Below are 26,710 nucleotides of genomic sequence, written 5' to 3'. Positions count from 1 at the left end.
GTCCTTTAGCCTCAGGGCAGTGAGGCACCAGGGTAAGTTTCAAACAGAAGAGGGCCTCGGGGTCAGAGTCACATCTGTGTTTACTAAAGCTATTTCCAGAGGTTACATGGAAGTCAGCGTGCAAGGGGTAAGGGTGAAGTTGGCAGGCAGACAGAAGAAGGAACACAGGACTGGCGTGTGGAAGGCACTGTGGACTGGATGCTGCGAAGGTGTCTCGCTCACAGCCGAGGGGAGGCAGTGCCATTTCTTTATTCTGAGGACAGAGCTCCGCCAATGGTGGCTCTGCAAGCCCACCCGGTACTCACTGCAACAAAAGCTGCGCCAAGGGCTTCAGCCTCTCCTTCATGGCAGTGTCGGCTGGAGGCAGGTCCTTAGCCTTCATGATGACCGCGTGGGCCTCCTGGAAGAGGTCCTCCCCCACCGCAGCTTCCACGCGCTTGCGCCACGCAGCCAGCTTAGGCCGGTTTTTGAAGATGTCACAGCCGGCGCTGACAGGCTATGGGAGAGGAAGCCGGGTGGAGGGGTGGGACCCAGAGAAGCACAAGGCAGCATGTCCCAACTTAGGGATCCCTCTGGTGGATTTTCCCTCCTCTGCCACACGGGTGATAGGCTGGGGGTTCTCCTCCAGGAAATACCGAGAAGCTGCTCAATAAGCCTGCAGGGTGGGGTTTTTAAGCCTCTTTTTACAGATGAGGACACTGAGGCTCAGAGGGGGAAGTGACCCGCCCAGGGCCCCCCAGCCAGAAAGGGCAATGTGAGCTGGTACACTGGCTCTCTCCAAGGGTACCCCAATGCCCAGCTGGCCCCCCACCCCACGACACTCACATGCATCAGCTCTGTGATGGCCACCAGGTCTGCCACTGAGATGTGAGGCCCAGACAGGAAGTCCTGATCCTTCAGGAACTTGTCCTCAAGCAGCTGCAGGCACCTGTCCAGCTCAGCCAGAGTAGATGCCAGTGTCTCAGGGGGCACCCGTTGGCCCAGGAACACAGGGAACAACATCTGGTAGGCGGGCATGCAGAGGGAGGGCTCAGGGTCTGCCCAAGGCCCAGCATGGTGCCTGCTCTCATTCCACCTATCAGCCATCCTTTGCATTTCTCCTCACTCCCATCTACCATTTCCCACCCACAGCCACTACCAGCCCAGGCCTTAACCCTTACTCAGGCACAGATAGCCTCCACCTCTTCCTGGGTCATCACATCGGGCAGTCGGGGGATACTTCGGCAATCCCAGTCTGCCCATATCTTCTCCCTGCATAAAGCCTTCCATGGCTCCCTAGTGCCCTCACTGCAAAGGCCTCAACACAGGGCAGCAGCCATCCTCTCCCACCCCACCTCCCACTCCATCCGAGGCTTCTAAAATGGGAATGTGTGTGCAGATCCCTCTGGGATGTGGTTCAAGTGTACGGTCCTAATCAGTACACCTGGGTGGGGCCTGAGGCTCTGCATTTCCAAGCTCCCAGGTGACGCTCATGCTCCTGGCCCATGGCCCACACTCTGAGTAGCAAACATCTACACTCACTCTCCTGGACTTCTCTCCATTCTGCCCTCAAATGCACCGGGCTTCCTCCCCCACCACAGCTTGTAAAGCTATGGAAACCTTCTTTGTGCCAAATGGACCCCCAGAGGGAATTCCCTGGCAGTCCAGTGGTTAGACTTCCGCGCTCACTGCCAAGGGCCTGGGTTTCACCTCTGGTCAGGGAACTAAGATCCCACAAGCTGCATGGCCAAAAACAACAACAACAAATGGGCCCCCAGAACAGTGGTTCCATACATGCAACAGGGGCCAGCTCACACTCCCTCACACACGCAGGGAGCCTGCTCTGTGCCAGACACTAAGTGCTTTACCAATAATAACTCAGAGTTCCCATTTCAAAAATCTCTGCACATTTGATAAGTAAAAATGGTATCTGCATGCTCTTTTAATGTGCATTTGCTTGATTTTTACTGAAGTTACATGTTTTCATCCATTTATTGACCCTTTCTCTCTGTCCTTCAGTTACATCTCTGCTGGTTTCTTCTGCGCATTTTTCTCCTGTGTTTTGATGGGCTTCTAAGAGCGTCTTATTTTTTTTTAAGCATATTTATTTATTTATTGCTGCGTTGGGTCTTTGTTGCTGCGCCCAGGCTTTCTCTAGTTGCGGCGAGTGGGGGCTACTCTTCCTTGTGGTGCGCAGGTTTCTCATTTTGGTGGCTTCGCTTGTTTCAGAGCACGGGCTGTAGGCGCGTGGGCTTCCGTAGTTGCGGCATGTGGGTTCTGGACTTCTCCGGTGGCATAGTGGTTAAGAATCCACCCACCAGTGCAGGGGACACGGGTTCGAGCCCTGGTCTGGGAAGATCCCACATGCCGCAGAGCAGCTAAGCCCGTGCACCACAACTACTGAGCCCGCACTCTGCAACTACTGAAGCCTGCATGCCACAACTACTGAATCCCGTGCGCCTAGAACCGGTGCTCTGCAACAAGAGAAGCCACTGCAATGAGAAGCCCGCGCACCGCAATGAAGAGTAGCCCCCGCTCACCACAACTGGAGAAAGCCCGCACGCAGCAACGAAGACCCAATGCAGCCAAAAATAAAAATTTTTTTTTAATTTTTTTAATGTTCTTTCTAACATTTCTTTGCCAAGATCTTTCCCAGTTTTGCTTGTTTTCATTCTTTTTTTTTTCTTACACAGATTTTGTGTAAAATCGATTAGCCTTTTCTTTAAGTCTCCCACTGTTACTAGGCTTATAAATCCTTGCATACCCAGAAATCAGATCAACATTTAGTGAAATATCTTATTTCTTCCTACTTTGAGGTTTTTCGCTTAACACCTCTCCATCTGGAAAGTACATGTGTAGCAAAGTGAAGGTTTGATTCTTTTCTCTCCCAAAAGACAATATTCCCAGGCAGCCTGGAGTGTGCAAAAGGGCACAAGATTAATTTCCAGCAGCTCAGGAACCAAGACGTATTGGGGGAGTCATTCCCAGGCTCTGTGCCTTGGTTTCCTCTCTGGGAAACAAGTTGGTTGCCCTGGAGCATCTCTGGCATTCTAGAATTTAGTGTTCTCAGGTCTCAGGTCTGAATGGAATGCTTTAGACAGAAAGCACCATCCCCTGGTCACCAAGGAAGGGCTCCCTGCTCCGAAGCTCACCTTCTGCCACATGGTCCGGGTGCAGCTTGTTCGCAGGGCCGTGTGCTGCCACGCCAGGTACTCATCCACACGGGCTCGGGCCTGCAGGTCCTGGGGGTACCAGTGGTCGGGGGTCTCATACTTGCGGGTCAGATACAGCAGGATGGCCACACTGGGGGACACGGTGGGTGCAGGGGACATGCCCCAGTCACTCTTTAACCATTCCACAGGGGCCAGGCCCTGGGTGAGGCCGGTCCCCGCTCCTCACACATCTTTCCCCAGCTCCTGGGGGTGGAACATTTCACTTATTGGGGGAGTCATTCCCAGGCTCTGTGCCTTGGTTTCCTCTCTGGGAAACAAGTTGGTTGCCCTGGAGCATCTCTGGCATTCTAGAATTTAGTGTTCTCAGGTCTCAGGTCTGAATGGAATGCTTTAGACAGAAAGCACCATCCCCTGGTCACCAAGGAAGGGCTCCCTGCTCCGAAGCTCACCTTCTGCCACATGGTCCGGGTGCAGCTTGTTCGCAGGGCCGTGTGCTGCCACGCCAGGTACTCATCCACACGGGCTCGGGCCTGCAGGTCCTGGGGGTACCAGTGGTCGGGGGTCTCATACTTGCGGGTCAGATACAGCAGGATGGCCACACTGGGGGACACGGTGGGTGCAGGGGACATGCCCCAGTCACTCTTTAACCATTCCACAGGGGCCAGGCCCTGGGTGAGGCCGGTCCCTGCTCCTCACACATCTTTCCCCAGCTCCTGGGGGTGTTTCTGGTACAGAGTAGGAGTGTGAGGCTCAGGGAGGTTAAGTGACAGCCAGGATCACACAGCTCTATGTTGGGCCATCCTATCATCAGAACTAAGGGCACCAACTGAAAAACAAAATGTCATGTGATTTCAGAAAGTGGGTGTATGCTCAGAGAAATCTCCCATGAGGAAGCAGTGCCCAACATGTGTCCCGAAGGATGAGAGCGACTCCAATACCATTCTCCAACATCTCCAGGGCAGGGACAGCAACAGGAGGATGACCAGGCGCCCCTCCCAGCCCTGGGCAGCTCTGCTGACTTCAATCCACTCTCCACCCTCGGGCTGGTAAGGAGCTCAGGGCACAGAAGCCACAATCCAAGCCATCAACGGTGGACACACAGATGGCTGACTGGTGCAGCCAAGGGACCCGTTACCTCTCAGCCAAGGTGAAGTCCCCATCCTTCAAGGCTGGCACCTTCCTCAGGGGGTTCACCTGGGCAAAGTCATCGCTGTAGTGCTGGCCTGTGGGAGAGACCAGTGAGGCAGGTGGGGAGAACTCTGAGCCCTCTGAGGTCTCTGCCCACCCCCTACCCCAATGTCCAGGCACCAACTTTCTGAGGCCTCCAACCAGGTGGGGCATCAGAGAAGACGAGGCCACTCTGCTGGTCAGCAGATCATGCACGCTGAGCCTGCCAGAGGTCCCCCCTTCCTGTGTCCACTCGCCCCACCTTGGAACCTGGGTCAAGTAGCATCTCAGCTTGGACTTGGGAGGAGGGCGATTCACTGCAGCTGTAATCCACCCCAGCCCCAGCCAACTCCATCCACGCATCACACACTCTAGCCTCCTCCCCGGGCTCTAGGCTTGTCCACTGCAGTCCCCCTCTCTATGCAAACTTGGTGACCTGTCTACACCCCAGAGCTCCAGCCACACCTGCTCCCGGCCCTCAGCAAACCTCGCTCTCACCAGCAATACCTGCCCGACTCAGCCACTCAACCTCCTGCAGGTCAGCTCCTCTTTCTTTCTTGTGCCAAACCTTCAAGGCTCCTCCTCCACAGGGGTTCCCAGGTCTGAATCACATCTGCATACCTCCCTGTCCCGGGCCAGTGCAGACGGTACACCAAATAATGTATGTGGAGTCGGAGGGCTTCAGTGGAGCCGGGATCCAGCCTGGCCGTACGACCGCCTGTGGGCCTCTTTGCCCTTCTACTGCATGGACGGAATCACCCCTACCCATCCTCCCTCTAGAAATTGCCTCTGTGCCCAGCCCCCACCCCAAGGAGCATTGAAAAGTCAGAGCAAGCTGGCATCAAAGCAGCTGGTGGCTCACGCTGGGGCACCAGAGGCAGAAGGTGGGCAGGCTCAGCCAAGCAGGGGTCTCCCTCCGGGCCTGCCAGAGGGGCTCTGAATCCAGAGCTTATCCTACTGTCCAGTTACAGCCCTGCCCCCTCCCCGGATTCTGTGTAAGTGGAGGGGACCTAGGCAGGCATAGGTAGGAGTAAAGAGGAGACCAGATGCAGGTGTCCAACCTCCTCCTGCCAGCAGACCCAGAAACTTAAGAGATGGGGGCTGCTTCCACTGGGAATGAGGAGGCAGTTCACTGTTTCCTCCAAGCCCAGGTGTGGAGGTGTTGGAGCTGTCACTCCACTTCCCGCGGCCCCACACCCCCACACACCCACTGCTCTCTACCTGCTCTGCTCCTTCCTAACCTGTATTTTGAAGAATGGTTAGTATTCACTAAACAAAGGTCAAGACTCTGAAAATATACAACTTATAGGCGAAGCCACGGTTTCCGACTGGAGTCTGTCTCTTGCCGTCTGTCTGCGCAGGCCGCCTGACCGTGGGGCCCCGGGAGTCCAAGTGCACACAGGGGCCCAGACCCCGGGCCTGCCTGCCGGGCCCACCTTTGAGCAGGTCCACGGTGCGCAGCTCGAAGGGGATGCCGTTCTTCTTGGCGAAGATATAGACGGCGCGGCAAGGCTGGGACAGCAAGTCCAGGTAGAGCTGCAGGCCCATGGCGAGGGCGGGAGTTAGGATTAGTGCGGGACTGGGGCAGAAACGGCGGGCAGGGACCACCGGCTACCCAGCCGGCGGCCGCGCGCAGCCTGATTAATCGAGCCGGGCCGCGCCTTCCCCGCCCATTGGATGGTGCCGGAGAACTTTGGACCAATCAGCGGCGGCCTCGCTCTCCCGCCTTCCCTCTCAGGGCTTCTGGGCTGGGGTCCCTTCCCTGGTGGGGAGGGTACAGGGAGACGGACTCTGACAGTTTCTCGCCGGCAGGTCAGTCCCCTAACCCGGACCTCAATGTCTACCTGAGTCAAATGGGGCGGGGGGATGATACTGGGGGGACGACGTTGAGGGCGCTTCCAGCGCAGACACTCAGTGAATTTAGAGTCGAAAGTGTTGGCCCAAGCCACCTTCTCCCACTCGCGGAGGGGGCTGAAAGAGGAGGGACTTAAGTGTCCCCAGAAACACAAATAGAGGAGGAGAAAGGAGGTGCCACGGCCTCCCCTGGGCCCACTGCACAGGGTGGAGGCTGGGGAGGGCGTGTGGACCTCTGCACCCAGCAAAGACTAGGTCCACACCTCAGGAAGCCGCCCCTCCCCAACCTTCCTTACACTCCCGGCTAATCCCTCCAGCAAAGCAGAAGCCCTGTGGGGCCCATCTGGAGGTTTGCAGGGGGGCCTGGAACCTGCCCACTTCCTTTGCAGGGCCAAACCCCTCCAACTACAACCCTGGAGCTCCTGAAGCCTGTGGCTATGATGCCCTCATTCTCTAAGCAAGCGTCCTGGGTAAAAAACCCTGTCCCCAAACCCAAGACTCAGAGAAAACCCCTTGGCAAGAGGATCGGTTACTGCAAAACTTGAGAATAGCTTGGCCTTCCTGGGCCCCAGGCTCCCAGTTTAAAGAAGACCTATCCCCCCAGGGCGGGGCCATGTTCTCCACTCCCTCCAGTGGACTGCCCTCCTCCACAAGTCACCCTTGGCCGGATTACTGCAATATCCAAATCTCCCTGCTTCCTCCCTGGCCACTGTCCAGTCCAACCCCCAACAGCAGGCAGAATATTATTCTAAAATGCAAGCTGAGCATTCCGTTCCTGTTCATGGTTTGCAGCTCCTAAGTGTGGCATTTAAGGCCCCTCATGACTGAGTCCTGACCAGGAGAGCTGCTGTTTGGATTTCCCCTCCCGACCAATTCCTCAGGACAGATGCAGGACTTGTGATTTACAATACTTGGTGCCAAAGGGCCACGTTCTGGGTGACTGGCCCAGCAAAGTGATAGCTGGCATGCCTACAGCCAACACCAGTGGACGCCCGATACCCCTGCTGTCTTTCTCTAAGAACTAGAAGGCAAGGGGGCATTTGTTAATTTCACTCTTGACAACCATTAGGGGGAAGCTGATCCATGGGGCCTAGGAAAGGGGGTTGTCTTTCGAATAGAGGCCAAGACCAAGGTCAGGACAGAAGGAAGTTCAAATAAACCACACGTCAGAGTTAGAAGCAGAGGCTCAGGCTGAGCCCAGGTTTATTTCCCAAACTGAAAAGAAGATGCAGTGATTAAAGGAGACAAGGTTTGGGTATGCCATTCTCATCGTGGCTTTTAGGCAGCTGTGGAAGATGAGTGGGGACCTGGCCCAGGGAGCAGAGGGGCAGTGGGACTCAGGCAAGTCACGCCTGCTCTCTGGGTCTGCCTCCCATGGGACATGGAAAGGAAGGTGCTTTGTGAACTGCCAAGGGCAGAGCAGAGGCTTCCCAGCTCACTGGATCATGGACAGCACCCTAGGCATCAACTTCCGCTTAATGGTGGGGTCTGCAGCCTGGGAGTCCTTGGCCTTCAGGATGACCTCATGGGCCTCCTGGAAGAGGACCTCCCCCACTGCCGCCTCCACGCGCTGGTGCCACGCAGCCAGCTTGGGTCAGCCTTCAAAGACTCGGCAGCCGGCACCCACAGGCTGTAGGGAGACAGGGGACAGGATGGGGATGGACGGGTGAGGCCAAGTATGGCAGCATCTACTTGGTTTGGAGGCCACAGAACCCCAGAAGGTTTCTACACATAAGCACAGTCCCATGGCCAGGTGAGGCAGTGTGAGCAGGACTTCAGCAGCCACCCAGGACCTCCCCTGCCTAGTCCCCCCAACAACTGCCCACATCACTCACATTCATGAGCTCCGTGATGGCTATCAGGTCAGCCAGAGAGATGTGGGACCCAGCGAGAAAGGCCTCGTTCTGGAGGAACTTGTCCTCAAGCACCTGCAGGGTCACGTCCAACTCTGCCAGCGTGGCTGTCAGCATCTCGGGAGAGACCGGCTCACCCAGGTAAACAGGGAGCATCACCTGGTGGGTGGGCAGGCAAAGTGGGGGGTTAGGACCCAGTCCAGCCTCAGGGGCAGGAAGGCAAGTCTCCCTGCCCTTAGAGCTGCCTCCTGGTTCCACGCATTTTTTTTCCTACAGGGAAATTCCTAAAGGACTCCTTTTCCCGGAACTATTCCTGCTCCCACAATCTGAACCTGGGGCATCTGACAGAAGGACTCAAACCCCTTTGAGAATGACTCAGAGGGGACCTGAACAATGAGTTTCATACTTTGGGGGGAGGGCCTGGCTTAGGAACAATTATTTTATAATCTCTTTCCCCCAGATTATAAAATCAGTACCTCATACAGTATAATTAGGAGGATGGGCTTTTAAGGTCTCAACTTTGTTGCTTATAAACTATGTGAACTAGAGCAAAACACTCAAACTCTCTGAGCCTCGATTTCCACATCTGTGATACGGCAATAATAGTACAGGGCTCATCTTGTAAATGGAAAAGTGAGGCCCAGAGAGAGACAGACAGTTGCCTGAGACCACACAGCCAAGAAGAGACTAAGCCAAGCGTGAAACTGATGTCTTCTGACCCAGGGAGCTGCCAGGGACTAGGGAGAAGAGCCAGGAAAGGGTAGCGTGCAGGATTCTGGGAGGAGGGCATTTGGGGTGAAGCCATCAACAGCCTCAGGCTTGCCAGAGCTGTCAGGGAGACACAGTGGATGCGGAGCAGGGGAGGGAGCTTCATGTTCAGTCTGGTGTTTTGTTGGGTAAAGTTGCTTGGGGAGCCTGGGACTCTGGAAAGGTAAACAGGACTAAGACTGTGCACAAGCCCTGGTGGCTTCTGTTTCCTCCCCCAAACAACAAGGTAGACAGGGTCAGTGATCACCCACCAGTGGCCTGGAGGCCAGTGCTGGGCTAATGACATTCCTTTGGCTGCAGACATTTTTTTTTTTTTAGAAGATGTTGGGGGTAGGAGTTTACTAATTAATTAATTTATTATTTTTGCTGTGTTGGGTCTTCGTTTCTGTGCGAGGGCTTTCTCTAGTTGCAGCGAGCGGGGGCCACTCTTCATCGCGGTGCGCGGGCCTCTCACTATCGTGGCCTCTCTTGTTGCGGAGCACAGGCTCCAGACGCGCAGGCTCAGTAGTTGTGGCTCATGGGCCTAGTTGCTCCGCGGCATGTGGGATCCTCCCAGACCAGGGTTCGAACCCATGTCCCCTGCATTAGCAGGCAGATTCTCAACCACTGCGCCACCAGGGCAGCCCCTGGCTGCAGACTTTTTAAAACTATGGATCACTTGCTGACATTTAAAAGTGGAGACATTTCATATAAAAATCCTGAACTTTCTAGCTTCTTTTTAACATAAAGGTGCTGGCCACACAGGGCCAGCATTCCTACCTGGCCGCCAGCACAGCATCTAAGGCTGCTGCTGGGGAGAAGCTGCTCCTTGGTGGGGGAAGCGGGAGGGTGGGGGGAACAACGGCTCTTAGTTTGCCAAACCCCACATAAGACCACCTCCCGTGTATTCTCTGCCTCACCCCAGCAGCAGACTGTCTACATTTCCCTTCTGTTCCCATGGGGTGGTTCCAAAGTTCTTAGGGTTTTAAAGAGTGTTTTTATTCCTCGTTAAATATAGAAGACCATAAGAGGGTAATAAATAAATTCTGATTTATTCTTATCAGGAAATGCTATAGAGTAGTTAGAAAACAATAAATTAGACCCACCCATAGCACTATGGAAAAATGCAAGTTCCAGAATGATATGAGAGCATTTATATAAAATTGTAAGCACTCAAAGCAAAAGTTTATTTTTATGGCTACTCATAAATGTAGAAAATCGTGAACTGAAAGGACTTGAACCAGATCCTGGGGAGCAGGGGGCACCTCAGGAAGGTACAAGGGCAACAAAGAGGTCTTTTGACTTTTGTTCTCTAATGTTTCCTTTTTCATATAAAAAAAATGATAGAATACACAATAAAACTCATGACCCAGAATTAGCCATACACTTTCAAAAATGAGGAGTGCACTTCTGATGAGGATATGACACAAAAAAACCACTGCTCCCACCATAACACTGAAAAGAAAATAACCTTATTTTTCTTTAAAGTCTTCAAAGAATATAGAACTTTAAAAAAAGGAAAATAAAAGAAAGAACAAAAAAAGAAAGAAAAAAGCCTAAACCTGTTCTGTCCGATATGGAAACCACTGGCAACGAGAGGTTACTGAGCTCTTGAAATATGTCTGGTCTTAGGTGAAATGTGCTGTGCATGTAAAATACACACCAGAAAACAGACACAGATCAATGGAACAGGATAGAGAGCCCAGAAATAAACCCACGCACTTATGGTCAATTACAACAAAGGAGGCAAGAATATACAACAGAGAAAAGACAGTCTCTTCAGTAAGTGATGCAGGGAAAACTGGACAGCTACATGTAAAAGAATGAAATTAGAACATTCTCTAGCACCGTACAAAAAGATAAACTCAAAATGGATTAAAGGGCTTCCCTGGTGGCGCAGTGGTTGAGAGTCCGCCGATGCAGGGGACGCGGGTTTGTGCCCTGGTGTGGGAGGATCCCACATGCCGCGGAGCAGCTGGGCCCGTGAGCCATGGCCGCTGAGCCTGCACGTCCGGAGCCTCTGCTCCTCAACGGGAGAGGCCACAACAGTGAGAGGCCCGCGTACCGCAAAAAAAAAAAAAAAAGATTAAAGACCTAAACGTAAGACCAGAAACAGTAAAACTCCTAGAGGAAAACATAGGCAGAACCACTGAGGGGCAGTTAAGTGTCATTGTTGATGGACACTGGGGTTGCTTCCACAGCTATCGTGAATATTGTTGCTATGAACATCTCTTCAAGACCCTGCTTTCAGTTATTTTGGGTATATACCCAGAAGTGGAAGTGCTGGGTCATGTGGTAATCGTATTTTTAATTTTTTTGAGGAACCATCATACTGTTTTCCACAGCAGCTGCACTATTTACCATTCCCATCAGCAGTGCACAAGAGTTCTAATTTCTTCTTATTCTCACCAACACTTGTTATTTTGTTCACATATATATACACACATGTATATGTGTATATATATATATATGCAATGGCCATTCCAGTGGGGATGAAGTGGTTTCTCATTATAGTTTTAATTTGCACTTTCCTAATGATTAGTGATACTGAACATATTTTCATGTGTTTATTAGCCAAAATTTTACTATTTTGAGTACACTGGGTTAAGTAAAATATAGTCATTTCAACTGTTTCTTTTTACTTTTTAATGGTGGCTACTAGAAGATTTAAGACTGCATATATCTCACTTTGTACTGGACTAAATGAACTAAATTCCAGAGGGCACAAGCCCTCCCTAGGTAAGCCACATTCATCCCTGGGGTCCAGGCAAGCCGAGGTGTAAGCCTGCCATCAGCATAGGAGTTTTCTGATGAAGCAGCCACGTGGGGAACTTAGGGCAGGGCTGAAAAGTAGAGCCATCTTGCGGTGGTAGTTGGTGCTTAGATTCCAAATCCCTGCTGGAGGAAAGCGAGCAACCTGATTGCACCCTCCGGACACCTGAAACCAGAGATGAACTGAAACTAACTAATGCCACATCCCAGCCCCATTCCTGACTAGCTGGAAGGGAGGAACCTCCCACCAAGACTGCCTGATAGAGAAAAGTGCAAGCCCTTTCTCGGGTACTTATTATGTATTCAGTCTCTACTCTCCTTTTATACATAATGGCAGCACATAATGATAAATTATAACACATACAGAGAAAGAGGAAAATGTGGCCCATAATCAAGAAGGATAAAAAAACAACCAGTAGAGACAGACTCGCAGAGAACCCAGGGGTTGAAATTAGCTGACAAAGACTTTTAAGTAACTATTATAAATACGTTAAAGAATTTAGAAGAAAAGATGGACCAAGTGGGTGAGTGGATGGTGAATTTCAGCAGAGACATGGAAACTCTAAAAAGAACCAAATGGAATTTCTAGAACTGAAAATCACATATCTCGAATAAAGAATGTATTAGATGGGCTTACCAGCAAACAGAAGGAAGGATTAGGAAGTCAAAGTCAGGTCAATACAAGCTATTCAAACTGAAAGGAAGAATAAATGCGATGTTGCCCAAGCCCTTTTGGGCGATGTCCTCACTGCCCCCGCCTGGGGAGGGGCACCTCACCTTATGCCACAGGATCTGGAGGCAGTTTCTCCACAGGGTTGTGTGCTGCCAGGCCAGGTACTCATCCACACAGGCACAGGCCTGTGTGGTCCTGGGGGTACCAGTGGTCAGGGACCTTATACTTGCGGGCCAGGTAGAGCAGAATGGCCATACTGTGGGGGAGGGGAGGACATGATGGGTGGGGGAAAGTATGGAGCTAGGGGCTTTATACAGAGTCCCTTCCTTAACCTTCCTGACCATGTGCCAAGGTATTTGCTCGGTTTCCAGACAAGGAAGCCGGGCTCAGAACAGAAATGGGTGTTGCCCAGAGCACACAGCCTTTGGTGGCAGAACTGAAAGTCTGTCTATGGCTAATACCCAAGCTCATCCTATCACCAGGCGAAATCCCACAGCAAGTCCTGCCAAGTGTTCTGAGACAGCTTCTGATGGGAAAACCAGAGAGAGCTTCCTGGAGGAGATGGCGTCAAAGCTGAGCCTTAAAGAAGCTCAGTTCTTTCCAGTCTGCATCTACTCTCGTCATCCAACATTCAGCCCCTCCCAGATGGCCTGGTGGTTCAAAAAGGCTTTCTTGTTGTTCCTAAAGCACCAGCTGGAAACACGGGGTGGGGCGGGGTGGGGGCGGTGCTGCAGGATCATGAACCAGCAGGACAGACAACGCTCCAGCAGCTCCCTTCCTGCCCTGGGTTAGGAGGACTGCCTTGGTGTTGGGGCGGGGGTGGACCCGGAAGGGCACTGAATGTGGGAATTTGGGGCCATAGGAAGGCCTTCAGGAACTCGGGATACCCCAGGGGCTGGGCACCCCAGCCAAAGGGGCAGAAAACCTCTGTATCTGCCACTGGCCTAGGTTCCCTACTGGGAACCCTGCACTCACACGCAGCTGAACAGCTCACTTGTCTTTTTGCTCTTTTTGCTCCCAACTAATTGTTCAAGGAAGCTCCGAGGAGGGCTGCAGGTCCCTGGGAGCCATGCACCTCCCAAAATAGGGGAGAAGAGACAGAGAAATGCAGAGATTGCATGCTGCCCCTGGCAGGTACGCTTGGGAGGTCAACAGTGGGCAGCACAGAACTCAGGACAGTAAGGGCAGTAGGAAGGAAGATGGCGCTGGCAGAAGCTGGGAGGAATTCTTTGGGGGTGCATCCACCTCAAGATTCCAGAGATGAGTTCAAAAGTTCCAGGTTCCCCTTGTTGTGGGAGGCGTGACTTAGTTGATGAAGGGGGCAGAAGTGGAAAAAAATTTCACCCTCCCTAAAGAGATTTCTACTTCTTAGGACTGTTGTGATGCAAAACATGCACGTGTCTGGTGGTCTTCCCACGGGCATGGCCCACCCAGGGAAGGGGCAGCCCAGAGATGGAACCAATGGGGCATCAAAACACAAGTTTGGCCAGCGGGCAACCTTGGAGGGGATGAAGCCGCCCTGCCCCGCACCCCTGCCCGGGGACCCATCACCAACAACCACAGGATTGGTACAGATGTAAAACAGATGCATTCTTTTCCAACCATCCCTGTGAACTGAAACCGTGGACAGGCAGGAGCCGGGGGGTCAAGCCCTGACTCTCTGTAGGATGTTGGGCAAAGGGCCCTTCACCTCGGAGGACTTCAGTTTCCTGTCTATAAAATAGAGAGCTAGGACGAGATGGTTCTAGCGAGGTCTGGTAGCAGCCCCGGCTCCCCAGTTACCTCTAGGTCAAAATGAAGTCCCCGCCCTTCAAGGCAGGCACCTTCTGCCGGGGGTTCACCTGGGCAAAGACATCACTGAGGTGCTGGCCTGCAGAGAGCCCATCGTGGTGGGTGGTGGGAGGAAAACGCCAAGCCCTGCCTGGCTGCACCCACCCCCCCACGCCACCCCCCTCTCAAGGCCCAGGCCCCAATTTCATGGCTCTTCTCCAGCCCCGGGTTGCTCTCCAGTGTGGGAAAGGCTGCTGTGGGAGGAGTGGGAGGCTGTTCTGCCAGCTGGTGCAAAAGACCTTGATACCCCTTGCCAGGTCCTGGTGGGCATAACCTTCCCCCAACAGCACGCCCCCAAAACAGAGCTCAAGAAGCTCCAGCCAGGGTGGGGCCTCTCCTTGCCTGGGCCCTCACAGACACCCAACCCACTGCCTTTCCACCATTGCCAGCATCACAAGCGCCCAAGCAGGGTGTCCCCAACTGCAGGGGCCGGGAGGCTGGTGCCCTGAGTGGACTGTGATTCCCTACGGTGCCCCTTTCCCTGTGGACTCTAAGGTAGGGTCACCAAACACAGACAAGTGGCCTCTTCCTGGTGTCCACTTACTTGCAACCAACTTCCACAGGCCCCTGAGTGTCCCCTTGCTCACCCTGCCCTGGGCACCGGGGACAGAGCTGGCCCTGTCGTTAGGCTCTGCATTCTTGTCCCACCACAGCTCCCCGGAAGGGTGCAGCCCACTGTCCCCCAGGACCCTGACCTCTGCTCAAGCTCATATGAGTGTTTTCTGCTCCTTCAGATGCAGCCAGAGAGAAGCTTCTGAAGGGCACTTAAGCATCACTACTGCCATGCTCAAGAGCCTTCAGTGGTTCCCCATTGCCACGGGAGCAGGGGGAAGCTGCTCAAAGCCATAAACTATCCACTACCACCTTACCCCTCCAGCCTCAGCCCCACTCTCTCTCCTCCCTTTCCCTCCCTTCCGACTGTTCCTTCACCAGGGACCCTCCCCTCCTCTCCTGGTGAAACACACCTCCTACTGCACCCTCTCTCTGACAGCCCAGTTTGGACATCCCTTTGTCCCCATGCCCTCTCCCCTACCCCACACTCTGCAGAGGTAACCCCTGGGCAGGACAAGTGGGCAGTCCCCAGAGGAGGCTGGGAAGAGATGGCGATTCAGGCAGAAGGACAGGCTGGTGCAAAAGGCAGAATGGCAGGCGAGGCCCACCGAGCTGGGGGCCCTGGGTGGAAGGCTCAGCCAGGCAGAGTTGCCCTACTTGCCCCACCAGCAAAAAGGGAGTTCTGCTGTCCCCTGCCCCAGCTGCCATGCCAGCTGTGCCCTTGGGACCTTGGGGACCCGTCAGAGAAACAAACCCTCTTGCTCAGAGTGCAGGGCTCGCCAAGCCCCTGCAGTCCCCCTCCTGCTCCCATAACTCCCCGTCGGCTGCCCCCCTTTCCAGTAGGAATAAGAGGCAGAGGACAAGGTAAGTGAAGGCAAAGCAGGAGGAGGAGGAAAGGACAGAGGGGGACCCAGTGCAGCCCAGGCCAGAGCATCAGCAGCTGGGGCCACAAAGGAGGGGCTCACTCTGCCACATCCCCCATGCGTCCCCCCTAAAGCCCCCTCCTCCTGCCCCTTTCCCTGGGGCCCCAACCCTATGCCCAGGTGCACCCCCTCTGTTCGCAGCGTCCCTCCTCCTTTCCTCATGCCTCCCCCACTTTTTACTCCGCTTCAGCTGAGCCCCGTGGTCCATTCCATGGGACCAAGCAGAGTTTGGGGACCCCCGAATCTCGTATCTCCCTGGTGGCTCACCTATTCGGCGCTGGCCCCAGGACGGGGGTGACTCGGAGAGGGGTCCCCCAATTGGTGTTCAGCCTCCTCGTCCCTCACTGACTTCTCGGTCCCCCAGACCCGGGCCTGGCCCACCTTTGCGCAGGTCCACGGAGCACAGCTCGAAGGGGATGCCGTTCTTCTTGGCGAAGGTGTAGACAGCACGGCAGGGTTGGGACAGCAGGTCCAGGTAGAGCTCCAGGCCCATGGCAGGGACGGACCAGCCTCGCAAAGCACGGGATACAGAACACAGCAAGCCCAGTGCTGGGTCTGACGAGCAGCAGCGCGGCCCGCGCCCCCCACCCTCGGTAGCTCCCCATTGGCGCTCTGGCCTCGCACTTGGGTTCAATCGCGGAAGCCCGGCGAGTCTGCGGGCTGGGCGGGGGCTCCAGATGGTCCCCCTGGGGGAGGCGGGTTGGGGGGCTCAGAGGGCCCCCAGGCCCAAGCTCATCTCACTGAGCATAACGTCTTCAAGGCTCATCCTAGTTGTAGCGTGTGTCAGAACTTCCTGTTTTACGGATGAGAAAATTGAGGCCCACAGTTGATTACAGGTCCAGAAAGTCTGACTCCAGCATCTACGCTCTTGGCCACAAGCTGCAGAGATCCTGGCGCCAGCAAGAGGCAAAGCCTCAGGGCTTACGGTCAGCGTGGTGGGCTAACTCACTTCGCCCTGGTGCGCGCCCTGGACTCTGACAGCAGGTCTTCCTGCTCCTGCCAGCCCAGTACCTCAATCTCGTTCCCTGGGTTTGTTTCTTCCCTCCTCTGGGCCTCTGTTTCCCCACCTTTAAAATGATGGAGCAATCCCACTGAAAGATCCAGCAATCCCACTTCTGGGCATATATCCAAAGAAAATGAAAACAGGATCTGGAAGAGATATCTGTAATCCCATGTTCATTGCAGCATTATTCACAATAGCCAAGATATGGAAACAACCTAAGCGTCTGTTAAGGGGTGAATGGATAAAGAAAAATTGGAGAATATACACTGACACGTACAGAGGAATCTTTCATCTAGCCTTTAAAAAGAAGGAAATCTTGTCATTTGCAACAACATGGATGAACCTGGAGGTCATTATGCTAAGTGAAATAAGACAGGCCCAGAAAGACAAATACTGCCTGATCTCACTTATGCTGTGTGGAATCTAAAAAAAGTGGAACTCTAACAAGCAGAGAGTAGATGGTGGTTACCAGGGGCTGGAGGGGGAGGGGGGAAATGGCAACATATTGGTCAAAGGGTATAAAGTTTTGAATACCCCAGATAAATAAGTTATGGAGATCTAAGGCACAGCATGGTGACTATAGTTAACAGCACTGCATGGTATACCTGAAATTTGCTGAGTAGTTCTTAATTATTCTCAGCAACAACAAAAAATGGTAACTGTCTGCTGAAAGGAAAAAAAAAAAGCACAACCTGAGTGTTGTGAGTGAAGTTTGATCCAGGGTCTTGCTGAAAACTACAGCACAAGAGACAGCCTTTTCAAAAATCCAGTTTTTGTTTCATTGATCTTCTCTACTGTTTTTCTCTTCTCTATTTCATTCATCTCCACTGGAATCTTTATTATTTCTTTTCTTCTGATGGTTGTGATTTGAGATCTGTATGCCTTTACAGCTATAAATTTGCTTCACAGCCCTGCTTCTGCTGCATCCCATAAGTTTGGGTGTGTTGTGTTTTTGTTTTCATTTGTTCAAAGTACTTTCTAATTTCCCTTGTGATTTCTTCTTTGATCCACTGGTTGTTTAAAAATGGATTGTTTAATTTCCAGATATTTCATCTTCTAGTTTTCCTTCTGTTGTTGATTTCTCATTTCATTCCACTGTGTTCAGAAACACACTATGATTTCAATCTGTTTAAATTTCTTGGGATTTATTTTATGGCTTCAAAAAGGGTCTAACCTGGAGAATACTACATGTGCCCTTGAGAAGAATGTGTATTCTGTGTTGTGGGTGCAGTGACAGGCCGATTGGTTTAGGGTGTTGCTCAATCATCCATTTCCTTGGGGATCTTTGGTCTCACTATTTTATCCATTAGTGAAAGTAGAGCACTGAAGTCTCAACTCTTATTATTGACAGTTTAATCATGTTTAACCTTTAATTTTCAAATTCTTTTTGGAAGCTGGGGGGACTTGTGACCGCCCGCCAGACCCACCACATCAGATGTATGTCCCAGGCTCAGCAACCGTGGCGGTTGTTCCAGTTCACTGAAAAACAGGGATTTTCAGCATCTCCCCTAAGGTAGGAGGCGCCGGGGGCTGAGCTGGCCAGGCCCGCAGGCTGGGCTGCTTCTACGTGAACTTCTGCAGCAAATCGCAGATCCTCTCCTTGACCATCGGATCCAGCGTGGAGCAGTCCCACTCCGCCAACTTCACCAGCCGGTCGTGGGCCTCCCAGAAGAGGTTGGAGCCGATGGCCAGCTCCACCCTCATGCGCCACTCGGCCAGCTTGGAGCTGTTGAGGAAGACGTTATGGTTGCCCGCCATGGGCTGTGGAGAGACAGAGAGGAAGACATGGTCAGCCTGTGGACCAGCCCCACCTGCGTCCCTCCTACAGCTGCAGGGCTCTCCCCATCTGTCCCTGTGGACAGTGAGCTGGCTAACCCCTGAGGCCTGGTCAGGGGTCGCAGGCCATGTAACACATGTGGGTGGGGATGGAAGATCCCTGGGGGCTCTCAGTCGCTGGTCTTGCTCCAAGGCTCCTGAATCCCTCTCTAAGGGACCCCTGGCCCAGGGGTTCCCACTTCTCCAGCGTGAAACCTCCCAGGGGTCCTGCCCTCTTCCAGGGAAACCCCTTGTCCCCAGATGAGGGTGGGAGGAATTCAGTTATTTTTCCCCCCTGTTGAACCTCCCTCTGTGATCAAGCACAGGGGCGGGGACGAGAAAGCCATCAGGCAGCCTAAGAAACATGCACACAAGATGTTTGGGGAGTTGTGAATGAAATTTAAGGGGTGTGGGGTGAAACTGAGGGGACTGCATCACCTGGGACAGAAAGATTGGAATGTTTTTTTCCCGGTGCTGGTCCACACTGCACACTGACCAGGGCCACTTTGCATACTGGCCAGGGTCTCAACAGCATCCTGCACACCAGCTAGGTCAGAACTGGTCACCCTCCCCTGCACATAGAAACCACATAAATGCCGCCCCACACCCACGTGTGTCCCCCATGCACAGCGGATGCCCCTCAGACCCAGAGCCAGGGAGCTGCTCTGTACAACTATCTGTCTGGAGCTCTGGAAAAGAGGCACTTTGGCTGGAAGGACACTTTGGAAGCCTCTGGACAATTTCCGGAGAGTCCAGTGGGAAGAGGAGGCGTCCAGGATCCTGGCCGACTGACCAAGAAACACTGTGTTCTCCTCCTTGTCCCACGCTGGCCCTCCAGCTCCTGCCCCCACAGAGGACTCTTGGTGAAGCATGAATGACCACGATCCTCCCCGATTCAAAACCTGTGTTTCCTGTGGCCCCCGGGTCAAGGCCAGACACCCAGGCGTGGCTCCCACAGTTCCCATATCTCCCCGTTCACCAGGCTTTCTGAAAGTTATGGTCACAGAGGAGTCCCTCCTCTGTCCAGGCTCCATCCCCCCATCCCCCCACCGCACACCTGCATCATCTCCACCAGGGCTACCAAGTCGGCCAGGGAGATGTTGTCCCCGGTGATGAACATCTTCTCCCGCAGAAACTTTTCCTCGAAGAGCTCCAAGTTGTTCTTCACCTCTGCCAGCACCTGCTCTGTCTTCTCAGCTGGAACTTCCTCACCCGTGATCATCGGGATCAGCAGCTGGCCAGGGGAGGGGAGGGGAGGGAGAGGAGGCCGTATCTGACCCTCCAGGTCTCAGTACCCTTTTCTGCTAGAGAGGTGGTGGACAGTACCAAGGATGTAAAGTGGTGTCACCTCTTTTAGCAGTTCTGGTTGGTAGAAGTTGCCTGGGGCCCTTGTTCAGAAGGATTTGAGGTCCCAGCAGGAAAGAATCCTATGATTGATTACTGATATCTGTCACAGGCACAGGATAAGAAGTAGGGACACATGTACTGGTTATTTGTCATCTTCAAATTTGGTAGCCTTTATGGGCCCTTTGACTCTGGGGTGGTTTTTTTTTGTTGGCGGGGGCGTGAGTGTTTTGCAGCATGGCTTGCGGGATCTTAGTTCCCTGACCAGGGATTTAACCTGGGCCACAGCAGTGACAGTTCCAAGTCCTAACCTCTGGACCACCAGGGAATTCCCAACTGTGATATTTTCTAGTTTGGAATGAAATGTCTTGAATCCTATCCCGGCTTCAGTGATACCAGCACCTCCTGGGCACCCCTCACCTTGTCTTTATAAGGCTCTTTCCTACTCAGTGGTTCACACTCCCCACAGCTCTGTAAGGCAGGCAGGAAAGGGAGCTGTGGAAATGAGGCTCAGGGATGGAGGGAGACTTGCTTGAGCCCCCGCTGTGGCCCTGCTCACCTTGATCCAGAGTATCTTGTTCATGGGCAGCTGAAGGGCTGTGTGCTGCCAGGCCATGAACTCATCCACGCGGGCGCGCGTGTGCAGGTCTGGCGGGTACCAGTGCGAGGGCGCACTGTACTTGCGGCACAGGTAGAAAAGGATGGCCACACTGCAGAGAGGACAGTCAGGGCGCTCCTCTGGCCTCCCCAACCCTCCACACGAGCCATCCAGCGGGGCTGGGCCCAATGTGGGCCCTCCAGCCACAGGTGGGCTCTAGGCACTGACATCCCACCTGGAGGAGGATGAGCCCCGAGGGCCCCGGGAAAGGCAGTCAGTCCGCCCCCATCAGCGAGGGCAGGGAGGGGCCCTGTGGGGCAGGTGGGAGTTGGTGGATGGCGTCAGGAAGGGCAGACCAGACAGGGCACAACACGTAGGGAAACACAGGGTAAGAGGGGGCACGGGAAACCTGGAGAAAGCAGAACCCATGAGTGACGGGGAGAGGGTGCAGGCTGGGTGGGGAGAGGTCAGGGACAGCCAGAGATGGCCTGCACCGCTCTGTCCATGCCCACTGCCCACCGCCCCCACCGCCACACCTTCCGTGTCTCTTGATCCTGCACCTGGAGGTTACAGTCCTCAACGCTTATTCCCTGCCTTCAGCCCTCCCGGCTCCCACACTGGGAGCTCGGATACCAAGCGGGGACCACACACACCAGCACGTTCTCTGACAGCCCCTGCCCCCAGGGTGAACCAGAGCTTACTGTGACCGGAGGAGCCTCACCTCCTGGCGGACAGCCGCCCAGCCCACATCACAGTCCCTGGGATGACCCTGGAATGGGCATCTGGCCTTTTGTCTGGCCAGCACCCTTTCCCCCACTTTTCCCGCAGGGACCCGCTCCACCAACAGTGATCCTGGCCCAGGTGACTGGCAGTCATGGGTCCCAGTGCCCTGGCCAGTGAGAGGCCCACAAGTAAGCAGGTGACTCGACTGGGCCCATCCCTGTCCTTCCTGAGAACTTCAGGTCACCCACGAAGGAGGGGTTGCTCGTTTTGCGAGGACCAGGTGCTTCAAAGATGAGGCTACAGAGCTGTTGCTGGTGGTGGGAATAGGAGAAAATGCTGAGAGAAGCTGGCAGGTGGGCTGGTGGGGGAAAGCATCAGTGCCACCATAGCCAGGCCCAGATTCCCCTGGCTTGTCACATCCCCCAATAAACTCAAACTAGTTGAGCAGAGTTTCTGCCTTGTGTGGCTGGTGTCCTTAGCCCCTCACTCAGTGCCCTAATAGACACCTGTGGGCAGAGGGGCCAGGAGGCTGGAGGGATGGGGGAAGGGTGGGTCTTTGGAGAAGGTCTAAGGGGGATGGTAGTGGATTCACAGCTGTTCTAAGGCCCAGGACTGGGAGGTGGGAGGGAAGGACCAGAAGGGTGAGAAGGTGGCATAATAAGAAGGCCAAGGGCAGAGGTGGGGGCCCTGCTCTAGAGAGGAAACCAAGGGTGTGGCTGGATAATCACTTGGTAAAGATATTAGGCAGGTGACTTGTGAATCTAAGGGACCATTTCAGCAGAAACACTGACAGCTTGTACTGAAGGAGACAGATGGGATGAAATGAACGAAGACTGTCAGACACCTCTGTGAAATGGGCAGATGGGACTATTCAACCTTCAAGAAGAGGAAAGAATAACCCAGAGGGAGGCTCAGGGGCCAGTAGGGCTGTCCTGCCACCACAGGCCTGGGGTACTGGTTCTAAAAGGTGGGGCCAACACCCTGATAGGCTCAGAGGACAGAGTATGGAGCTAAAGAGGATCATTTTGTTAAGAGAGAAACGAAAGGCCCAAAATGGGGTCACTTGTGCTAAGCCCCACATCAGCAAACCGAGACTCAGTACCTTAACCTAACTGCAGTTTCAGCCTCTCCCAGGAATGTGACCTTGAACCAGTTAATCTGGAGTTACCTGGCCAGCACTAGTGAGGTCAACTGCCTGATAGACCCCTGGCTTCCCCCAAAGAAAGGTGATCTTGACCAAAACAATCCACTCTTTGCTAGAAACTTCCTTTCCCTGCCTCCTTCTGCCTATAACAAGCCTTTCATTTTGTACAGCTCATCAGAGCTCCTTTCCAGGTGGGATGCTGCTCCGTTCATGAATTGTTGAATCTTTAATTTTACGCAGTTGAATTTTGATTTTTAACAATGCTCAAGCCCTAAAACCGAATGCAATTTGTGCTGCCAGGTTTCAGACTTGCCGGGGATGCACGAGCCTTTTATTCCTTCCTATCCTCTGTTTTGGAATGGTAACATCTAGCCTATGCCTGTCCCCCCACCGTATTTTGGAAACAGGATAACTTGTTGTCTGGTTTCACAGGTTCATAGATGGAAGGGAATTTTGCCCCAGCATGAATCAAACCCTGAATCGCACCCATACCTGACTTGGATGATTTAGAGGATGGCATTTTGGACTTAAAGGTGATGCTGGGATGATTATGACTTTTGGAGATGCTGGGATGAGGTGAATGTATTTCACACATGAGCAGGACATGAATTTGGGGGGGGCCAGGGAGCAGACGGTTATGAGTTGAATTGTGTCTCCCAAAAAAGACATGTTGAAGTCTTAATACCCAGTACCTTAAAATGTGACCTTATTTGGAAAGAAGGTCTTTACAGAGGTCATCAAGTTAAAATGAGGTCATTGGAGTAGATGCTAATCCAAAATGACTGGTGTTGGGACTCCCCTGGTGGCGCAGTGGTTAAGAATCCGCCTGCCAATGCCGGGGACATGGGTTCGATCCCTGGTGCAGGAAGATCCCACATGCCTCGGAGCAACTGAACCTGTGCGCTACAACTACTAAGTCTGTGCTCTAGAACCTGAGAGCCACAACTACTGAGCCCATGTGCTGCAACTACTGAAGCCTGTGCACCTAGAGCCCATGCTCCACAACAAGAGAAGCCACCGCAATGAGAAGCCCATGCACCGCAACAAAGAGTGGCCCCCACTCAGCGCAACTAGAGAAAGCCCACATGCAGCAACAAAGATCCAATGCAGCTAAAAAAATTTTAAAAAAAGACTGGTGTCCTTATAAAAAGGGGAGATTTGGACACAGAGACATGCACAGAGGGAAAGCGATGTGAATAGACGCAGGGAGAAGATGGCCATCTTCCAGACAAGGAACACCCTAGGCTACCAGAACCTAGGAGAGACCTGGGACAAATCCTTCCTGGCCCCTTCATGGCGAGCATGGCCCTACCAACACCTTGATTTCGGACTTCTACCCCAGAGCCATGAGACAATACATTTCTGTGGTTCTAAGCCAGCCAGTCGGTGGTACCCTCTTACAACAGTCCTAGAAATGTACCTAGCCCTGGGCCACCCAGACCTCCATGGTCCACTTGGGAGATATACTTCAAGTTATGAGACCACCTGTGAAGCAGGCTGAGAAACAATGAACCCTGAATCTTACCAAACCTTGAGATCCAACTACCAATTTACAGGAAATGAAGGGACAGAAAGCCGTGTTACACGGCACCATGAGGATGCAGTCAGCAAAATTTAGACCATTGGAAATTCCACAGGACAAAGGAGCTGGTTTCTTCAACCATGGCAAAAATGCAAAGGTCCAAGGTCCAAGGTGGGGCGTGGAGGGGGCTGGAGATGAAAAGAGACTGAAGAGGTGGATCAATCAGTTGCACTCTTTGCAGCTTATTTGGACCCTGATTCCAAGGCACGAACTGCAAAGAAAATATGTCTGAAATATTCAGAGACTGTTGAATATGAACAGGATATATGATGAAATACAGGAATTGTTGTTAATTTTATTAGGTGTCATCATGGTATTGTGGTGATGCTTTTTTTTTTTAAAGAGACTTTATCTCTTAGAAGGTCATTCCTAAACATTTACAGGTGAAGGAATGGAGTGGCCAGGAGGCAGGGGAACAGAGTGGAGTATAGATGATGCAAAATGGGCCCCTGGGTGGACCACTGTTGGAACTACGGGGTGGGTACGTGGGTCCGTTATACTCCTTCTTATTTACTATTTACTCTACTTAAGTGTATGTGTGAACTTTTCCAGAGCAAAAAAAAAAAAATCAATAGGCACCAGCAGAAGGGCTGCCACTGACTCTCCCAGGAAGAGCAGACACATGGTGGGAGAGCCAGGGAAGACCGTTACCTTTCAGATAAGACAAATTTTCCATCTTTGAGACTGGGCAGCTTCCTCAGGGGGTTGATCTCGATGTACTCCTTGCTGTGGTGGTGACCTGAGAGGTGCAGGAAGGTCTGAGGCTGCTGGGACCCCAGGGAAGAGAGACCCAGGCCTCCCAGAGGCAGAAATGCCTTTCTCTCCATTTTCGCAAGAAGGGAAACTGAGTCCCAGAGGAAAACCATGGCTCACCCCAGGTAAGGGGGCAAATCAGCGGCCCAACAGGGACCAGGTCAGGACGCCTGCCCCCATCCCAGGCTCCGTGACCAGGACAACCTTTATGGCTCACAGAAGCTGGAGGCCTCCAGCCCTCACCCCCAACTCTGGGCCTAAAGCCACAGCCTGTGAATCAACAGAAGCCCTAGGGGCCTGGATCCCACCCTTAGACCCCCTGCCCCTCTAAGGGGAGCAGGGCAGGTGCCAGCACAGGAGCCCCAGGCCCAGCACACAGATGGAATCCAAAAGGGAGCCTCCCATAGGCGCTCAATCCAAGTGATCCGAACAGAGAACCCTATGTGTGTGTGGGGGGGGGGTCGGGGGGGAGTTTTAACTCCTCCTTGGTCAGCTGCCTCCACTGAAAACACTTCAGGGGGCTCTACTTCCACCCCGATAACGTCCAGGGCTCCCGGGTCTCCTCCTCTGTGTTCTGGAGGCTCCAGCCTCTGAAAGCTGAGGTTTTAGAGCTGCTTGGAGTGGTGAGGGAGAGTGCGGCCACGGACCTCACCCAGGCTTGGGGGTCACCCTGAGCAGGTCTGAACACTTGGAGCGGGGGAATGGGTGTGGATTGAAGTAAATGAGGAATAACCGTGCACCTCTGCGACCTCTGCCAAACTAATTGGCAGGTGCTGCAGCTGACGAGGTGCTGGGCACCCTCGAGGAGAAGGTGGGGTGCTAGGTGGGGGTCCCTCCGCCCCTCTTCCTCCCACTTCCCCCCGGAAGAGCCTGTTCACAGTGGGGCAGAGTCCGTGGGGACCTGCAAAGGCAGGCGGGGCAGGAGCACCACCACCAATTCCCTTGGGAAGCTTTTTTTTGCCCCTGTGGACTTTGTGGGGGTCTCCTCTGTCTCTGTCTCCGCTTCTCAGAAATACCCCAACCTTGTGTCCTGCCTTCCCACCCGGGCAGCTGCGGATGCCGACCTTTCAGCAGATCCACAAACTGGAAGTCGAAAGGGATGTCGTTCTTCCGGGCAAAGATGTAGACAGCGCGGCACGACGCAGACAGCAGGTCCAGGTAGAGCTCCAGGCCCATGCTGGGCCCCCGCTGCGGCCGGCAGACACCCAGCCTCAGCCAAAATGCAGCCTGCGCCCTGGCCCTGTGCCCACCAGCCCAGGCCCAGGCCCCCGCATTCTGGAACCTCTTGTTCACTTGGCGTTTTCATGAGGCCGAGAAGCCTGGAATTCTCACAGCAGCAAAGATTCTGAGGAAACCCAGGAACAGGCTGGGGAGAGGCCTGTGGCTTGGGGCCAAGGGGTCAGGGGTGGCTGTGACCTTGCCCTTCCCCTCCCTGGGGGTGTCCGTTTGTACTCCTGGCCCGGGTCTGAGAAGGGCTTCCACGTGGGCGCTCCCAGGGCCAGTCCTTCATGGCAGAACGTAATTGAAGGGGCGTTGCAGGGTCCAGAGTGAGGATGGGATGAGAACTAACCCAGGAGGGTTCCAGAAGCAGGGAGCGGGGATATCCACAGGTCAATCTAGCCTGAACTGTGGCTAGAAACGGGTGGGGAGAAAGAAACAGGAGCCCAGGGGGCCGTCAGGGCATTGGGGTGACGCCACAGGGGACTCAAGGGGCCACGCAGAGGAGCCCAGAAACCTCCAGCCTGGGTTGGGACCGGCTGTGGCCAGGCTGAGCACCTGGACTCAGCACCTGGGGGCAGCGGAAGGTCACTGTGGGGGCCTGAGTGCTGCTCACTCTGAGCTACGTGACTTCAGGAGATCCCCTGACCATTTGGAAATGGGGAGAGCCCACTTCCCGGGACAGAAAGAGACACGAGTTGGGGGGGGCACACAGAGTGTTTACTGCAGATGGCAGAGCGCAGGGGCGCGGCAGACTCTCAGCGGAGCCGCTCCTTCACCCTCTGCACAAGCTTCTGGGCCAGCTGGGGGTCCCACTGGGCCTCTTGGGGGTCCCGAGGCTGAAGCACTCACCTGTGGGCCTCCTGGACGAGCTCAAGGCCCAGGGTGGCCTCCACACAGGCTCGCCACACAGCAAGCCAGGGCCAGTCTTGGAAGAGGTCGCAGCCGACGGCAGTGGGCTGGGAAGACAGGGCAGCCGGGGCCTGGGCTCAGCCTGCGCCCAGAGC

General features: G+C 53.8%; 2 protein-coding genes and 1 pseudogene across 3 annotated transcripts; all 3 read right to left on the bottom strand.

Annotated features, from left to right (window-relative positions):
• Positions 1-62: 62 nt before the first annotated feature.
• Positions 63-5,946, bottom strand: LOC112412247 (glutathione S-transferase theta-3-like). Of its 2 annotated transcripts, XM_024763847.1 has the most exons (5): positions 5,756-5,946; positions 4,288-4,375; positions 3,602-3,752; positions 826-1,002; positions 63-496 (listed from the first exon to the last, which is right to left on the bottom strand). In XM_024763847.1, exons 1-5 carry the CDS (start codon positions 5,865-5,867, stop codon positions 302-304), a joined length of 723 nt encoding a protein of 240 aa, XP_024619615.1. In that variant the 5' UTR covers positions 5,868-5,946; the 3' UTR covers positions 63-301. The 2 variants fall into 2 exon arrangements, with proteins under 2 accessions (XP_024619615.1, XP_024619616.1); XM_024763848.1 differs by lacking the exons at positions 3,602-3,752; positions 4,288-4,375; positions 5,756-5,946 and adding an exon at positions 3,132-3,403.
• A 1,662-nt stretch (positions 5,947-7,608) lies between these two features.
• On the bottom strand, positions 7,609-16,016 carry LOC112412316 (glutathione S-transferase theta-1-like; annotated as a pseudogene).
• Positions 16,017-17,907: 1,891 nt separating this feature from the next.
• On the bottom strand, positions 17,908-25,847 carry LOC112412315 (glutathione S-transferase theta-4). The gene is made up of 5 exons (XM_024763986.1): positions 25,550-25,847; positions 24,384-24,471; positions 20,245-20,395; positions 19,399-19,575; positions 17,908-18,287 (listed from the first exon to the last, which is right to left on the bottom strand). The coding sequence occupies exons 1-5, from the start codon at positions 25,659-25,661 to the stop codon at positions 18,090-18,092; spliced, it is 726 nt and encodes a 241-aa protein (XP_024619754.1). The 5' UTR covers positions 25,662-25,847; the 3' UTR covers positions 17,908-18,089.
• Positions 25,848-26,710: the final 863 nt, after the last annotated feature.

The sequence above is a fragment of the Neophocaena asiaeorientalis genome, unplaced genomic scaffold (assembly GCF_003031525.2).
Source record: "Neophocaena asiaeorientalis asiaeorientalis breed wild unplaced genomic scaffold, Neophocaena_asiaeorientalis_V1.1 scaffold110, whole genome shotgun sequence".
NCBI lineage: Eukaryota > Metazoa > Chordata > Mammalia > Artiodactyla > Phocoenidae > Neophocaena > Neophocaena asiaeorientalis.
This window is presented reverse-complemented; position numbering and strand designations above follow the sequence as displayed.